The sequence below is a fragment of the Corythoichthys intestinalis genome, chromosome 14 (genome assembly GCF_030265065.1).
Source record: "Corythoichthys intestinalis isolate RoL2023-P3 chromosome 14, ASM3026506v1, whole genome shotgun sequence".
NCBI lineage: Eukaryota > Metazoa > Chordata > Actinopteri > Syngnathiformes > Syngnathidae > Corythoichthys > Corythoichthys intestinalis.
This window is the reverse complement of record NC_080408.1, coordinates 31,633,730-31,652,156: the sequence shown is the minus strand read 5'-3', so window position 1 is coordinate 31,652,156 and position 18,427 is coordinate 31,633,730. Positions and strand designations below refer to the sequence as shown.

At 38.9% G+C, this 18,427-nt stretch overlaps 3 protein-coding genes and 1 long non-coding RNA gene across 5 annotated transcripts in view; 2 read left to right on the top strand and 2 right to left on the bottom strand.

Annotated features, from left to right (window-relative positions):
* Nucleotides 1-802: 802 nt before the first annotated feature.
* si:ch211-106k21.5 (leucine-rich repeat-containing protein 38) lies at nt 803-3,909 on the bottom strand. Its single transcript, XM_057856869.1, has 2 exons — nt 3,795-3,909; nt 803-2,704 (listed from the first exon to the last, which is right to left on the bottom strand). The coding sequence occupies exon 2, from the start codon at nt 2,550-2,552 to the stop codon at nt 1,482-1,484; it is 1,071 nt and encodes a 356-aa protein (XP_057712852.1). The 5' UTR covers nt 2,553-2,704; nt 3,795-3,909; the 3' UTR covers nt 803-1,481.
* A 1,352-nt stretch (nt 3,910-5,261) lies between these two features.
* ndufv2 (NADH:ubiquinone oxidoreductase core subunit V2) lies at nt 5,262-10,063 on the top strand. The gene is made up of 8 exons (XM_057856871.1): nt 5,262-5,406; nt 5,630-5,683; nt 8,177-8,239; nt 8,327-8,443; nt 8,514-8,682; nt 9,441-9,550; nt 9,747-9,823; nt 9,888-10,063. Exons 1-8 carry the CDS (start codon nt 5,365-5,367, stop codon nt 9,979-9,981), a joined length of 726 nt encoding a protein of 241 aa, XP_057712854.1. The 5' UTR covers nt 5,262-5,364; the 3' UTR covers nt 9,982-10,063.
* Nucleotides 8,737-11,879, bottom strand: LOC130929594 (uncharacterized). The gene is made up of 2 exons (XR_009066923.1): nt 11,332-11,879; nt 8,737-9,390 (listed from the first exon to the last, which is right to left on the bottom strand). It is a non-coding gene; the product is annotated as an uncharacterized LOC130929594 (long non-coding RNA).
* Nucleotides 11,592-18,427, top strand: part of ankrd12 (ankyrin repeat domain 12) — a 56,842-nt gene continuing 50,006 nt past the window's right edge. For both annotated transcript variants that reach the window (XM_057856868.1, XM_057856867.1), the window contains exon 1: nt 11,592-11,795. The gene's annotated coding sequence lies outside the window, so the exon portion shown is untranslated. The remainder of the gene's footprint in view (nt 11,796-18,427) is intronic.

Here is an 18,427-nt window from a genome sequence, read left to right as displayed (position 1 = left end):
AATGTACCTTGAGTGTTTTTAACAGTTTGGATTTTTTTTTTTTTTTTTAAATTAAGGCAAATTAATGCGCCTCAAGTCTTCTCTGTTACAGACAAAACAATGTTAATAAAGTTATACTTTATTATAAGTTGATCTATATTACTTTTTTTCTTTATTAGAAAAAAAAGGACGCAATGTTAGGCAGATGAGTATTTATAATAGTAATTTTATAGACAAATGATACTATTTACAGTGGCGGCAGAGAGTTTGGGGGGGCGCGAAACATTTACGTCTTCCTTGGGGGGGCGTAACAGAAAATAATTGAGAAGCACTGGTCTAACCCTAAATAACCAAAAGGGCAACTGCAGGATTTACTAATTGGGAATAATCTGGCAACCAGGGGCGAAACTAGAAAAATACAAACCTGTTATGATGTGCATGCAATTTTGTTGAGGAAATATTTTTTAATGAAAAACATTTTTATTTTTTATAATAATTTTGCATTTTAATCGAATTACATTCAATCGTGCTTTTAAAAATTCAATACGTTGATCTGTATCGATTAATTGTTACACCCCTAGTGTTAACATCGGGTAGATATGTACACATATTGAATTGGAGTTTGCTAAGAAATTGTTTGCAGACACTTCAAAAAGGCCCAAGTGATATTTACAAACAGTTATAGAGAAAATTAGTGTCATACAATCTTTATTACATTATCATTATAAGGATCCTCACTGACAGCAGTACTTACTTGATGACAGTAAATGTCAAATTGACTGGAGCTTTTTTTTTTTTTTTTTTTTTTTTTTTTTGTGCCGACTGGGGCCGCAGCTGGGATGGCAAACCTATCTTTTAGGGTGGAAATTGCCACCACAAGCCACCCTGGTGGATCTACCACTTCTATCATACACTGTGATTTCTGGATTTAAAAAAATTTTTTTTTTAGATTGTCTCTTACAGTGGACAAGCACCTACCATGAAAATTTCAAACCCGCCCATCATTTCTAAGTCTAACTTGCAAAATCACAGGGTGTTCAAATACTTATTTTCCTCACTGGATTATATAATTTAATTTTTTGCATAATGTGAGAGGTACTTAGGCATTCCAGTTGTACTTGGGTGTGATTGGTTTCCATCTGGGAAGTGTTCTTGAAGCTGCAGAACCTGAAATACAGTGCTGACACAGCATGAACCAAAACGGCGGTGCGTTCCGGAATGGCACATTCATTCACAGTAACAAGGCCAAAACGTGGTAACTCTAGGAAATTTGAAGAATTATTACTAATTGGAAAGTTAAGACTGAATTAAATTCAGGAGGACTGAAGCCAAGATTCATACTACAAATTTGAGACCGACATACTATTACTTTGTTGGGGGAGTAGCTGGTGAATATTTGAAAATACTTTATTTTGCAAAAACATCCTGGCACGAATTGGAGGCAGATTTAGCGTTTTTTGCTGACTGTTCCACTTTTAAAAGTACTTGAGACAATGTAAATGTCACCCATCTGAGTCATCCAGTTGGATTACCGGCACCAAGCTGTAGTACTGCGTAGATTGAGTCATGTATGCTTTCTCCCTGTCGGTTGAGTCTTTTAGAACTTCTGTCACGCTAACTGCATCTGGCTCTGACTTGCTGAGCCCCTTCCCCTCAGACCCTAGGTGGGGTGTCTCCACGGACTTTTGCTGGACAGCCTCGTCTTGGTCTGTAGGTATCAGAATCTTAGAAGCTGGGATCAGAATTCCTTCCCTGATGCAGTCATCTGACTTTTGTGATAGTTTGCTGTGCCCCTTGGATCCAATCCCTCTAGCGCTGGTCTGTTTATTGGATGCTCCTAATGTTGGGACCTCCCTCCTCTTCCTACCGCAACACCAACAAACCAGCAGGGTGGCAAGGATGAAAATTGGGAGCGCGACGAACAGTGTGGTAAGGCTTGCTGGCCGACAGACATCGCTGAGTTTGGCTGATCGCGCCATACGACCCACCAAGTTCCAGGGCGCCGCACATGTCAGGTTCCTCGCCAGCTTCTCTGTCTCCAGGACCTCCAGGAAAGAGCACGAGCACTCCCAAGGGTTCTTGTCAAGCTCCAGAGTCCTGAGGAGGGGCCTTTGGAGTACAGATGCCGGCAGGGAGCGCAGCCTGTTCTCCTGCAGGTCCAACTGTAGAATGGTGTTTGAGTCCTGCAGAAAGCCTTCGGGGAGCTCCTCCAGCATGTTCCAGCTCAGATCCACCAGCTCCAAGCGGTGTTGTCCTGCCAGAAAGTAAGGGGGTAACACTGCAATTCTATTGTGAGCTAAATAGACCTTCTCCAGTAGGGATTCCCCCACAGTAGATACCTCCAGTGAGGTGATGTTGCACCTGGAGAGATCCAGAATTTGAATGCCAGAGTGGCTGGTCAGAAGAGACCAGGACACAACCCTCAGAATGGAACCTGAGTAATTGAGGCAACATACCCCAGTGGGCACCTCGGAAGGAAATTCAGACAAAATTGTGGCTGGCGGACATAAGCAGTCACCTGCGAGTGCTAACCTCAGCAAGGGAAAAACAAAAGTGCACCACCCACCAAGCATCTCTAACAGGAGGGAGTTGCTGAACAACCACCTTAGAGGGCAAAAATGGGCTTATAAAGGGGCAGACTTCTTAGAGGACGCCTGGTTGCTACGGAGGCAGTGGGCGTCGGCATGGTGACCCTGTCACTGGGGATCGAGAACATCGCCTTGGGCTGTAGAGAGGAAACAGGTGTGGAAGTTTATTCACAATTGTCTCCAGTGACGCTGACTTAGACTGACACAAGCTCTAAAAAAAAAATCTTGTTGAATTTGGCAGAATTTGTCTTGTGACACATTTTATGGCCTTTGTGAAAGGTTCTCTCTTAAAGCTATTGTAATATAAAACTGTTAATGAATATTAACTCATTCAAATAAATAAATGAATGAATGGATTGTTGTACAAAAGGCATTCGCTTGTAAACCACTTTATGCCCTTTTGATCAAACCAGTTCTCACAGGGAGGTTTGTCTAAAGATCATTGGCAGAACTTTTTGAGGAAATACAATATTTCTTTGCAGGGAGTTTGGGAGTTCCTGTCATATGAAGAATTAATGTCCTCTTCTACCATGGATGGTTATGTAAATGTGTGCTGGTGTGTGTGTGGCGCGGGGTGTGTAGGGTTTATGTGTGTGCATGTGTTAATGCGGCATCTTTAAAGCTGTTGCACCGGGATGACCTAACTTGCAAACAATGCCACATCCTCTCCGAGTTCCTGCAAAACAATACCTCTGTTCTCCTCATCTAAACCTTTCGAACTGAAACATACTGTAACATCAATATTGTTCATTTTTTAATGCCAAAATTAAACATTTATGCAAGTCAGATTAATGAATCTAAGTAAGAATTCACAAAACACAATGTTGACCTTAGTCAGTAGATATTCAATTGGATAAAATAGCTTTACCCTTGTAAATCTTCACTTTCTTGTCAGAAACCTCTTTTTATGTGTTTTTATGGCATGATTAAATACATAGGCAAGTCAAAATTAGCTATCTCAGCGTTATTTATCTTGGCGGATTTGGAGTCAGAAACAACTTTGATTTCATGCCATGATTAACCAGGTGAAGCAAATTATACTATCCAGCTTCTTTGGTCATATAACAATTTCTCAAGAGTATTTTTATTGTATGACAGTCCACATAAACACTTCCATTTGGCCGTAATGCTTTAAGTTGCCCACTTTCATCCTTAGAGTAACAGTAACGTGTCTTTTGAAGATGTGTCGCACACGAGAGTGAAATAAGACTTAAATGTGAGACTCACCTGAGGTGCCATTTAGGTGTCTTACAGTCAATTGGTGAGATTCTAAATTAATGGAAATTTTCTAAAGCGTGTAGAAAGAGAAGCTCACCCTTTGACTTGCAGAGTGAAGCCTCTCCTCCTCGTCTTAGTTATTCTTTTCGTCTTCCTACTCCTTCCAGTGAAAGAGGGTGTGTCTCGCTATGTGTGTGCGCGCGCGATTGGATACAGTTGGACTTAACCATCAACTGTAACAAACACAAGGCAAAGTAGCGTTCCTTCGTGGCTCTTCCCACTCCCTCAACCCAAACCGTTGCATAAAAACCTGACAGATTACCTGTGTGTTAATTTAGAATACGTACATTATAAGTAAAATAGTGTTGCTGCTTATGTACGGGCACAATAATTGCTGCAGCTACCCTGAATTTTTAAGAATAAAAATGAATATAATGTGGAAATATACAGTACTTGCATTATGTTATAATGTATGCTTGAGAACAAAATTACGATGCAGGGTAAGTTAATAAAGAAAAGTACTTTTTAACTTACAGTGTACAATATTGTACTTGGAGTCAAGCCCGTCAACGGGGGTGGGGGGTAGGGATGGATGTCCCGGGCCTCAGGACCATAGGAGCCCCTGAATAACCTCTAATTTATTTTACTTTACAGTCACATATTTCTTTTCTTTTTTTTTTTTTTTTTTTTTTTTTTAAATCATTGTCTGATGAGATATTATGTTCTACTTGATATATATGAAAAAATATTAAATATTTGCAATGTCTGCTATGTCTTAGCAGAGAATGGTTTGACCCGGCTCTGGCGCACTCAAGGCTACACTACGTACGTGCCCTGAAGCAGGAAATTAAAATCTGTCATTGTTATAAACTCTAAACATGGCGAGTCGTCCAAAATCGGGTGCGCAGAAAAGAAAAGAAAAAAGAAAAAGAGATGAAGATCATAGAGGTGAACGAGAAAAAAAAGGATGTTTTTAAAAGGGGGACAAGAAGTCAGAGAATTAGGGCTAGAGTTGGCTGTGGATGGTGATGTCGGTAAGTGAACAATAGCCGCTAACACAACGTTTACATTCGCGATCACCGTCACCATTGAGCCACGCCGAAGCATACAAGTATTATTCTGTATTTAGTGTTTGTCATTAAAGAAAAAAATATGCATTAGTTTATATATATAAAATATACAATTTATTGAAGACAAATATCAGTTTTCCATACTATAAGGATTATTGCGGGATCAGCAAAACCAAGGAGAAAGTTTATAATAAAGTTTTGGCAATGATTATTAATGGAAGTTGAAAAATAGGACATTTTATGCACTGGGGATATAATCTGTGTTAATTATCTATTATTAATATGAGTATGTTAATTTAGTTGCATTCAAATTATTGATATTAATAATCAAAATTCCTAGGAAGGCTGTTTTATATCGGGGATTGATTAGTTCGCACTACGCCTGCGCAGATTGCCTTTTCACTGTCCCTGAAATCAGACATTGATAATCAAGCGTCGAATTACTCACTCGCGAGCTACTGTCATCCCGTCGGTCTGTTGACACAACCGGGACAACAACAACCTTCGGGATGTTTTTATCCTCTCTAGCCCGATCTGCGGTGACGCAGACGGTACGAAAGACAAACCTTTGGCTACTTTGCGCGTTTTGTTTGCTATTCAAGAATCGGATTTGTTATGAAATGGCGTGACTCCCGCAAGGGCAAAGCGGCCGCCAAGCTAAAGGCTAACGTTAGCATGTCTGCTTGTTTTGCGTAGTCTGTTTTTACACTTAAAAAACAAAACAAAAACTTGTTCGACAGAAACTAAATATCAGCCTTTATTTTTACTTCCCAGGTGAGGGGTCTTCATCGATCTGCCGCTCGCACCGGAGCTGGTGGCATCTTTGTGGTGAGTTCAAGTCCTCTACCTGGGTCGGTGGGGAGTAACTACGATGCTCTTATTTAATAAAGGATGAATAACTCGTCGGATAAATGTTTGGAAATAAATCAACGATTTCCAGACTGAAACCCTTTTAAATGGATTAATTGGATATATATTTGCCGCCTTCTGCCATTGTGGCAGTCAGTTAATTCCCGGTTGTCTTGGACAGTAGTGTAACTTTTGGATTTGTAATGCTAGTGTATTTAAGATTCGGTTGATCACATTAATGACACTGAAAGGCCCTAGAACCAGACTAAAGGATGAATAACTCGTCGGATAAATGCTTGGAAATAAATCAACGATTTCCAGATTGAAACCCTTTTAAATGGATTGATTGGATATATATTTGCCGCCTTCTGCCATTGTGGCAGTCCGTTAATTCCCCGGTTGTCTTGGACAGGAGTGCAACTTTTGGAATTGTAATGCTAGTGTATTTAACATTCGGTTGATCAAATTAATGACACTAAAAGGCCCTAGAACCAGATTTTTCATTGCAAATCCCCTTTAGTACATTCCAAATTTGATGCAATATTTCACCCAAGTTCGCTGTCGTGGGTAAAAACTTCACTAGTCTAATCCATCGATCCCTTATTTAAGCTTAATTTTGACCCTAGTAGAAGGTATGGATGTAACATTCTCATAAGTAATTGAATTACATGAAACGAGCATTATCAGACATGTTTTATGATGATTCCATTGATACAAAAAACGTTTTTGCTGACCAATTTACTAAAAAATAAAATAAAATAACTGCAATATTTCCTAAATTAATGACTTCCATAACCTCTGAGATTGTTTCAGTATACAGTATTCCGTTTGAGGAGTGACAAATCCAGTATTGCATTATTGCACGAGTTTAGAGCGGAGTCCACCTTTGGCCCGAGACTAGACGTGCCGATTACCGGTTTCCACCTATACCGTGGTATGAAAACATCGATTTCAAAACCGCAAAAATGTTCTGTCAATTGTAATACCGTGATATTTTTGCGTAAGGTTATCATACCATCAGAATTTCATACCGGTGTTCGGCCAGTCCTTACTACGCGGTGAAACGTCCTACACAATGCTCAGGGCGCTTGCGCATGCATTCACACGCATGCGCACATCGGTTGAAAGCGGCGAGTACTCACTATTTTTGTTTTTATTTAGTTATTTATAACCTTTTCACAGCCTCAAAGATACTTTTTGCATGTATTACCCTCTCATAATTTTAATCATTGTGTTTTTTTGTGTTAGCTTTGAAGCAGTTGACCACATTAGTCGAGTAGCGTATTTAAACCGTCCTTATTTGATATAAGTACATTTAAGTATTTTCTGCAGGCATTTTTTTAGTACGTTATTCCTGTATGCATCTAAACAAAACAAGTTTACAGCGCACGGTAGTACTTTATGTGTCAAATTCGACTAATGTAGGACGTTTCGCCGATGTAGATATTTTGGCAGAACACCGGCACATGCCTACCCGAGACCCTGATCAGAAAAAGTGATGCTAAAAATGGATGGAATGATTGATTATCCCTGTACAAACACCCAAAGGTTGCAAATTTCCACTAGTAGCTCCTGGGAGCTCCTTGATTGCTGCACTGTGGAAACGGTTGTGTGGCACAATGGAAATGTGCCATGGTTTCAGTGTCCCAAGATAGGAGCGCTTGTTCCACTTGTTTCTTCCCCAATGTATGTGGAAAAAGTAAGGCCCTAATGATAAACAAAATTCAAACTTATTTAACAATTGCTGCCTTTTATAATGATGGACTTGTAATCCATCAATCTGAAACCTGCAATGTAAATTCAGCTATAGTTCACAACTATCAAAGTAGTTGATCATTGACTTCACTATTAATTATAAGGTCTATGAGTTGAGTATTCGGTAATCGATTAATTGTGGGGGCTCTAGTTGGCAGTGAATTATATTTCGGTGCCACTGACATCTAGTCCATCTGAACTTGTAGCCCCTCCCAGTGCGAATGGATTGGACAGCCATACTGTCACAGGCAAAAGTTTTGAATATTACGGAATTTTACCAAATCCTTTCACATCTCAGTCGATTTAAAGTTCAAACCGTTTGAAATTAAAAATACATTCTAGAGGGCTTCAGAACTACTCATCACGTTCCAGAATTTTTTGTACCCAACGGATGTTATTTTGTGAGAATCTGACTGGTCAGAATGAGCACAAACATGTCAATGTACTACTGAACACCACTAGGTGACAGTATTGCTCTGCTAACAGCTGTTTGTTACCTGGAAAATGAATTTCTTTTTATTACATTCCATTATGATATTTTTGTGTGCTTAGGTATTCCATAAAACATTGTTCGTGCAATCTGTAAGGCAATCATGGCACCAATTTATTGATTTTACATTATTTCCTGAGGGTAAAAAAGTCATTAAATCCATTAGTGTCACAGAACAAGTTTCTAGTGTTTTTCCATGCGCCAATTCTCTTCTGTGGGATTTCCAGCACAGAGACACACCGGACAACAATGCTGACACACCGTTCGAGTTCACAGAGGAAAACAAAAAGGTAACCTCTTAAAAAAATTCAACATGTATGACTTCGAGTGTCATGTATTGCACAGCCCTTTTCAGAAATGTTTTATTGTATTTATAGAGAATTGAAGCTATCATTTCAATGTACCCCGCCGGCCACAAGCAAGCAGCAACCATCCCTGTACTGGATTTAGCCCAGCGGCAATATGGATGGCTCCCTGTCAGCGTCATGAACAAGGCAAGTTCCGCCTCAGCGGTCATGCACAAGGAAAAAAATGGAAGCTTGTTTGAACATATTGTTCCTTCAGGTGGCTGAGGTGCTAGAAATCCCACCTATGAGGGTGTATGAGGTCGCCACCTTTTACACCATGTTCCTGCGCCAACCCGTGGGCAAATATTTCATCCAGATCTGCACCACCACGCCATGTATGCTGTGCAACTCGGACAGCATTCTGGAAGCCATCAAGAACAAACTGGGTAAGGAAGGAAGTGCAAGAGTGCGCCATTCCTCAACAAAAAGAACACATAAACTAGGAGAGGAAATGTCTTTTATTGTCCTTTTTCATGATGTAAACATGCAACAATCAATAAATCATAGCGCAAACAACAATCCTAAAATAATTTTAAACTGAATACCAGTTGTTTTCAGAGCAATCAAGCTCATACTACCAGCCAGGTTAGAGTATTTTGACATTTTTCAAGACTCAAGCTAAATTTACTTCAATTAATATACAAAAAGTAGCGGCTTATAATCCGAAAATTATGTAACTGCAAGTTTTCTAATCAAGTGCTCAAAGGTGGCCATCACCGGCACTTGAAATACATTAAGCTATACTTACAATATACTTACAATACTTCAAGCTATGTTCAACACATTTGCCTATGCCAGAGTTTTGTAATGTTTTTTCATTTTTGACATATCGCGTGATGATTGAAGCACATTGTTTTTAAATCACCTTGTATATAAACAAAATTAGCTTACCAAATGAAGGACTACTCTCATCTTTCGGGAGAAAAAAAGTATGATTCTACCCTTTTCTGTTTTTCATAATGAGTAGAACAACAGTTTTTTTTGGTGTGTGAAAATGCGACCATTTCTCCCTGAAAACACTGTTCTGGACACACAATGTGGGCTGAGCTCATTCAGAATAGTGCTTCACCGCCATCCATTTCCAATCTTGAAATCTGTAATGAACAGCGTAAGACAATATATGACAATACATTTGTGAACACAGGTATCAAGGTCGGTGAGACAACAGCAGACAAGATGTTCACGCTAATCGAAGTGGAATGTCTCGGCGCCTGTGTCAACGCGCCCATGGTGCAGATCAATGACAACTATTACGTGAGTGCTCCATTTATTTAGAAATTATCAATTTATTAACAGTGACAATGCCAAATGGTATTAATACAATTATTACACAACTTATTCCCTGTATTTGGGTGGTTAATCAAACTGGCACCTTAGAAACAATTCCATGATATTTTTAACATTTGAGTCTAGGTGGGATGCAATATAAAATAAATATCTTTTTTTGCAGGAGGACCTTACTCCACGGGATATCGAGTATATTATTGATGAGCTTCAAGCAGGCAGAGTTCCGCCACCAGGGCCCAGGTACAATCCTAACACCTTTCGAGTATGTACTGTTCGTTTAACTTTTTTCAATTTAATTTTGTAGAAGTGGACGTTTTTCCTGTGAGCCTGCTGGTGGACTGACATCCCTGACAGAACCCCCTAAAGGGCCTGGCTTTGGTGTGAGGCCGGACCTGTAGTAGCGTCTCACAATGTTCTTGTCCAAAGCACCCACTACTCATTTGATGGGAACATATTATGTAAATAAATTAAATGGCAGTACATGTGCAGTTTTCTTTCACTTACAATATATATGATTAACTGGTGAGCAACTAGTGCAATTTTAAAGCCATTTTAATCAGCAGCAAAACAAAATTTCTATAGGAGGAAAAAATAATACAATGTGCTTCTCTCCAAATTGTCCGTAGTTGTGATTGTTTTGTTGTGTACAGCAATTGCCTGGTAACCAGTTGAGGGTGTACCTCACCTATTCCCATTGTCAGCTGGCATCCTGTGCCTCATTGACCCTTGTGTGGATAACTGGCTAGGACTAAAAAATAATTGTCTGTACATTATCATTTATAGTTGCATTTCTTGGCATCCATACTCAGATTAGTTTACATTTTGTATTATTACTTCTAACCATCTTTAATAATTTGTCTGCCTTCGCACTCCTGACATCGTCCTGCATTTGCTAATAGACACCTTTATTAAGAAATCCTTTACAGCCATCCTTTGCTTAAACCTGCTTTTCTGCCTTTCATCGTTTCTGCCTCCTTTCAAACTCAGACCTCCATTTTCATTGTCATTCCATACCTTACAGCTCTGACCTGCTTTTCTCCCCGCTCAAATTTCCTTAATATTCCTTTCTTCTTTCAGACTGACGTTATTTTGGATCCTTTGCCCAGCATTAGTTTTCGCTTTCCTCGTGTATATTTCTATTGTTGTTTCACTTTCTTTTGTTATTGACTCAAATCATTACCCATTGTACCTGCTTTTGGCTTACCGATTAAATAGTGGCAACTACTTCCTCGCCAGCGACCTTTTACAAATCCAAAACAAAAAGAAAAAAAAACACATGAATGAAGGCGAGCCATTGTGCGACAACACCTTTTGTCACACATCGCCGTCATTTCTGTCATTGGCCCCGGCGGCGCTCTCGTGTCTCGCCGGGGCGGGCAGCCCCCCGCCCCCACCTATCTTGGCCATTTCCAAAGCCTGCTCCGCAACATGTCATAATAGGTGCGAACGCGCATGCGCAACGTTCCATAAATAAAATCTGTGCGCATGCGCGTGATGCAAATACCACTGCGCAACAGATTCGATACAAAAAATTGCTTAAACGGTCTTTCAAAGGAAGCGAAATTGGGTTTGCAACAAAAAAGGGTACAGAGAACAAATAGGAGACTTGCAACTTTTTTTAAAAATGTTATAATTTTCCAGAAGGTTCCTCACCGTAACCAATGACGTACTGCGCTTCATTTCGCTCTAAAAGTCACATCTACGCCCTAAAAGCTAGAATAAGGCAACAGTATGGCAATTATTCTTACCAGCCCAATGTTTAACGCCGGGTAAATACGGTTGATTGGCCTTTACTCGTACTGCTTCCGTAATGTACCCCGCATTAGACCTGAGAACGTAGACAGCCTGCTCCGACCCTCGATTGAAGGGACTTTTTAAGCTCCGTGTAGCACTGGGGCTGGGTCACATGGGCTCCTGTAGGCCAACCAGAGGAGCCAGACAAGGTCACGTGTGTCTCACGGACCAATCAGACATCCCGTTGGTGTGTTTATGCTGGTCTTTTCTCGGCTGGAGAGGAGGAGGACGAACGAGCAGGCTGCGATGTTTTCAAAAGGCGGCGATGAACGTCACACTGCCGTAGGCTACGGTTAACGTCCGAGCTTTTTCCCCCTGTTTGCAAGCGGGGGCGGGTTGGGGTGGGGGGGACGAACGAACGAATAACGGTTTCACGTTGAGCCACCCACGGATGAGTCGACGGCAGCCAACGTTATAGGTAAGGTGTTGCGCTGCTTGTTGTTTGTCGGACGGACGGCAAGGCGGAATGGTGCTAGTTGCTGTTAGCCCCGTGTGTGGCTAATAGAGCGCCAAGCTAAACTGACGTAACGTACGTGCGGGCAGCGTCTTTTGATGTCTTCTTACGTCAGGATGCCACGTTTGGTCATTTTGATTTATCAACGATATCCACAATTAGCAGACGGATACCAAAGGAAGTTTGTTGGGCGTAAAAGGGAGGCGGAGGGAAATGTCTCCTGACAGGGTTGAAGTCGTGGTGCTAAGCTCAGTTAGCTAGCTCCCTAGCTGGGGACGAGGGGAGGGGATGTGGGGGATACAGTGCTGAGGGTCTGCGGTGGTAGTGGGGCTTTTGTCTCTGGGAGCTCTGCATGTTTTGCCTTAATGTTAAGCACTCGAATTAATATTCGACAATGTAGTAACACGCGTGTTGGATTCGGAGTGTTGGTGCGTAGCGTAATGTCAAATGACTGGCCATTATAATGTCCAGGAACCAATCCCTACTCATGTGTTTAGGGTGGCTTGGGACTTTTACCAAATGCTAAATAAAATGTTTTGTGAACCTGATAAAATGAACCGGAGAATTGCTGCAGTAGTGTGGTTTGAATTGCCAGATCCTCCCTGCCAGCCAGTTCAGCTTGGCTGTGACATGTTGGGGGGTGTGTTACCTCCTGATACAAAAGCCGCCTGTCCTTTTTTTTTTTTTTTGACATGGCTGCCACTCACAAAAACGTCTGTCTGCACTCTAAACTGTCACCTTAAAGGCAATAAAAATGCACAAATATCCGAGGTTGAAAGTGGGGTTTGGCTATTTGAATCAGCTCTTTGCTCAAAGGAAATGCAAATGATATTGACAATTTTCAAAACAAAATGTTCGCAGTTTCCTTCTGGGATTCATTTTTATTTCTTCAAGTCTTGAAAAGATTTTCCTTCCCAAAAATTCTTTAACCTTCACGAACATGTTAACACAATCCTTAACTCATAGGCTGTCATTGAAGGCGGTAGATGTCCAATCCATTTGGCATGGGAGGGCTGGCAGGGAATGACGTCTTCTAGTCAAAAACAAAATACACAGAAAAATTATAAAAGGAGCCACGTGATTAGATATCAGTCCTTGCCATTGAAATATTCACCATTTTGCAGCTTCACAACCCATAACATGCTTATTTTTTTTTAAAACAATTTAATGAGGTTGCGAATTTGTTTTAGCTATTATTCAAATTTTCGTATTGGTGTTAGATAAATCCTATCCTTGTTCTCCACATCATCTTGAGATGCTATCAACCTGCCTTTACAATTGTTAGGTTTGATACCTCGGCTGCCTCTTGAAATGCTACTGAAATATTCCATCATGCTTCTGGTCACTGTCAAGACAGTTGTCTATCAGACAGTGGCCAACACTAGCTACTTTTCTGCTAGCATGGCACATTAGAAGGACCAAGGTGGCCAAGAAAAAAAATATGCAGATGGTGCGAATTATTATATTTTTGCAAGTATAGGATTCCACGGGAAATTTCAACAGTGAATCATGAATAGGCAGAATCCGTTACAATTTTCTTGAAATACCGTCAAGAATTGTACTACCCATGCATCTCCAAATGTGTGAGTGGTTTGGGCACAGTTAAATAAAAAAAAAATCAGAAATATGAAATTATTAGGGATGTAACAATGCACAAAAAACACCTTGATTTTGAACATTGGGTACAATGAGGGGAAACAAAATTAATATCAGAATCATTTTCTTTGAAAGAACATCTTTAATGACAGTTTACACAAAATGTTAACAGTAAAATATCTGTTGGATGAACGACTCTTATTATGCTATAGAGGATTTTTATGTGATGTCACCCCACAGCGGCCCAAATGGTATGCTCCCCTTTTGGCTGTCTAAAAAAGCATGCCCAAACTACTCGCATCATACACACCCAACGGGCAACACATTTGGGGTGTTCTTCAAATAATTATTAGCGGCTTTCGACTTTTTATTCCTGTAAATAGGGAATCGGTCTTAATTCAAGAAGACAGACCTGTTAGTTTAAAATTGGAGGGACTGTTTGTTGATAAAATGTGTTGAATGCTAGAAAAAGGTTTGTGTAATTAATTCATGATAACTTTTCATGACCCTTATCCTTGGCAAATATCGCAAGTGGTATTTTTCAACATGAATAATTGAAGCTGCAACTAATTGGAGTTCAAATAAATTGAGAAGTATTTTAAAAATCATTTTATCGGTTTAGAGAGCATTTTTAACCAATCAGTACAGTATTCAGTAATTTCTGTAGGCCTTCATGAGATCAGACTGTTCATATTTTGTGTAAAAATGAAATTGAGAAATATGCTTGCTTATACTGTGGTACCTCGACACACAATCTTTTTAACATCCGACGTGAAATTTGACTCGGCATTTGTTTATACATCTGACGATATGCTTGAAATAAGGCGATTTATGACAGTGCCACAGTTTCTCCGTTTTCCTGCAAGACGGACACATGGCAGGTTTTCTTGTGTGAGAAATCAACACAGGTTCCAAGACGGTTAGTGCAGGTGGTGGAAAAAAGGGATGCTTACAATTGAAATAAAGATGGAAATGATGGTAAAATATGAGCGTGTTGTGCGCATCTGTGAACTGGCTCGACAATACGGTTGTAGAATGTCTACGATCTTGACGGTCATCCTCCGTTCGCCAGTCTTTGTAAGTTAAGATGACAAATATTATTGTTGTAACATCGCCAAATAAATTGCGTCAGGTTCGTCAGGTTTAGGTTCAGAACTTGTGCAACACAACAAGTCTACTGTCCGCCGCAATTGACACCAATAACAACAATAAATAAAAGTAAACGGCATTAAAAGAGAAAGTAAAATCCCTACCACACCTTTCTCACTCTGTCACAGCAGCCACGCGGTGCGTTTAGGTACAGCACGCAAAACATATTCACCTAATTAGAACCAGATTCGTTACATTATTACAGGAATTATATTATTATTACAATTTTTATTTATAATTTATTCATTTTGCAATGTGTAATTGCCATTTGTAATGGTTCCAGCAGTATTTATTAAGGATTTAGTTATTATTATTATTATAGTTATTATTATTTTATTATTCCAGTTTGTATTAATAATGTATGTGTTTTGCTATGTATAATTGCCATTTGTAATAGTACCAGCAGTTTTTATTAAGGATTGAGTGTAGGTTTTCGGGCTGTGGAACAAATTAATGGAATTATAATGTATTCTTATGGGAAAATCCTGCTCAACATACGACCATTTCGACATACAAACAAGGTCCTGGAACGAATTAACTTTTTATGTCGAAGTACCACTGTATTCACTCATTTCTGTAGGCCTCCATGAGATCAAACTGGTTATCTTTTGTGTTAAAATGAAAATGAGAACTATGCTTTTACTTTGGAGGACGATAATCAACTTCTGACATGTTAGAGATCAAACCAGTAAACAAATCATGATCCCTTTATAGGATAAAAAAACTTGTAAAAAACTTACTTAATATGTGTTGAAGTTATTTTTTATTTGCAGCCATAGTTGGTGAATTGTAATTTACAGTTAGACGAACCTGAAGCAGCCACAGCAATTTAGAGCAAACTAGTAGCTCTTTACATTTTGGTACCCAAGAAGTAGTTTTCAGTTTCACAATGGTAGTGAATACAAAATCACTTACTCGTGTGTTATATTGCAATAAATAATCGATAGGATAATCAACTGTAGAAACAGTGACAGCCCTAAGATCCAAAAGTATATTGTGTTGTCAGTACGTTTGCAAATAATCAAATTGACAGATAAAGCTTTGGTTCACATTAAGGGTGTAACGGTACATGTATTTGTATTGAACCGTTTCGGTTCGGGGTCCTCGGTTCGGAAGGGAGGCGTACCGAACTAATTTCTAACGTAATCTAAGTTTGTAACCCTTACTTTTCGAGGCTGTGAGTCGATCGGGTTACAGTTTCTTTGTGTAGATTATATTTACTCCGTCTTCTCTACTATAATGAGGCTAATGTTCCTATTGTTGAAAGCACAAAAGTGTGTAATAAACAACTAGCACATTTATATTTTGCATTTTGTTTTCTTACTGTACTGAAAATGAACCGAACCGTGACCTCAAAACCGAGGTACGTACCGAACCGAGATTTTTGTGTACCGTTACCGTTACACCCCAGTTCACATAAAAAAGTATTACTGAATCGTAATTTTCCCAGTTGCTGTTCATTAACCAAAGATGTTTTGTTTATTTAGTATTATTATGCATAATTGCAACCAATTAAACAACATAAGTGCGTTATTTCAGAAGAAATATCAAATGAGCATTAATTGAAGAGATAATGGTCTTGCTTTCATTGAGAACTCCATGAATCACAGAAATTTTGACTGTTAAGAGGCTCCAAGAAGAGGATTTGGGCAATTTTAAGTGGAAAAAATGGTTTTAAAACTATCAATCGAATATCCAAATAGTTGTCAATTTAATCTTGTGATCAATTAGTTGTAGATTGATTAGTTTCGACAGCCATAATAGTGAGTTACCTAGCAGTGTAACTTCCTCTGGAAAAACACGTAAAAACACATTAAGAATACAGTACGTCCCACTCAGGTCTGCTGTGATATTGCATCAGTTAGTTGTACGCTGTCTCATGCCCAACATCAGCTGAAAATGGTTCCAGCACACCCACGATCCTTGCAGCGGTGTAATGATACATCAATCTGGATCGATACATCGGTTACTTAAGCAATGGTCTGATCAAATTGATCCAAACACAAAACATCGATCGACATCTTCATCTTTTAGATATGACGTTTTGTTCAAAGGAGTAGTTTTTATTAAAGTTTCTGAAAATTTTCTGCAACAAAAATTGTCACAAAGGTCAACACTGTATTTTTTTTTAATTGCGTTACGGGAATGTAACCAATCATTTGTGTTAAATGGGTGCATAATATCCAGGGGTGAAAGTGGCTAGAATTTCTTGCCGGAACTCCCTGACGTGAAGGTCGCCAGGGAGCCAGAAATTTAAATATTTTTTTTTTCTTTCATTATTTTTTTGGGGGGGGGGGGCGGGGAGGGGGTTAAACTTCTTAAATTACTGAAATGCAAAGAAAACTTTTAGCAGTTATTTCTATAACAAATACAAAATCTGATTTTCATTCAAAATTGTATTTTTTCAATGATTTGCAAAATAAAATGTAACAAAACCAGCAATAACCCCAACCTCATCTCCTAATTTTTATTTCCCCTCATTTCCTCACATACTGAATGCCAAATCTCAATGTTAACTACTTAAGAACATAGGACGTATATTAAAATTGAAGTTAATGTAAACATTTACTTTTTTAATAAAAAAGATATAAGTAACATACATTCAGAAAAATAAGTACAAATTACTTATATTATGCAGCGTGAAATGAAATATACTAGTATTTTGAATATCGCGCAAACATTGACTTTATTAAATCAGAAGGAAATGGATAAGTAGCCTAACATAAATGAACAAATATAAGTCCACAGTTCACATTGACACCTAAGATGTTCTGAACCTCCCCATAAGAGCAAGTAAAACTAAATATGATAAATACGCCTCCTCAACTCTTTCATTGCTCTTAAAGATTTGATCCATTTTATGTTGCATTGCTCTTTTTCTGTCGGATCAATTCAACTTTCTTTCTTTTTTTTTTTTTTTTTTTTTTTTTTTTTTTTTTTTTTTTTTTTTTTTTGCTGTTCCAGAAAACATGCACATTTGAACCAGTCAGAGCTAACTATTAGTATGTCAGCCAATTGAACGGATAAATGAGTCCAGCAGTTTTCCTTTGCTGTGTGCATTCACACATTGACGTGACTCCTCATCGTCAGACTCTGATAACTGCAGCAGCTGGGGAAACCTCCATGCCGTCCGTGGAATAAAAAACTGCGTTCTGGCCCTGAACCTTATACCGGAACTGCGTTCCTGACCGTTCTGGCCCACTTTCACCCCTGATAATATCCTAGTCAATCAATCAAAGGTCCTTGAATGATATCGTGGCAGACTTTATATTCACAGTCATTGTATCGTTGTCCAAAGAATCCATGTCATATTGTATCATCATAAATCTGGTGATTTACACCCCTTATATTTATAATATCAGCAATGTTATTTGTTTGGTTGACCAGTAGAGTGCTGAGTATTGATTGACTTTTGAGGGTCTGCTCAATAAATGTTATCAAAATTACATTATAGCTTCTTTTTTTTATTTTTAAAAAACACATTTTTATAAGCACACAATTCAGATATGTTTAACGACCCTACAGCTTGATGTTTCTTATAAGTTTTTCCGTTCCGGAATAAAACAGTTGGTACATTATTGTATTTTAAGCAGCTTGGTACCAAGTCGTCGTATTGAATGAATCTGTCAATATTCTGTCACTTGAAATGATTAAAATGTAAAATATCAATTGTATTAGAATTTCCAGAGATCAATCATCCTTCTTGTTTTTTCCATTGTATTTCACTATAAAAAAGAGAGAAATGTGTATTGGCTACTATGCCTTAGCAGGAGAATTCAAGTTTGGCTCGGGCACGTTAAATTAAAAAAATATAAATAATTTCAGGCCTGGGATGAATCGATATTATATCC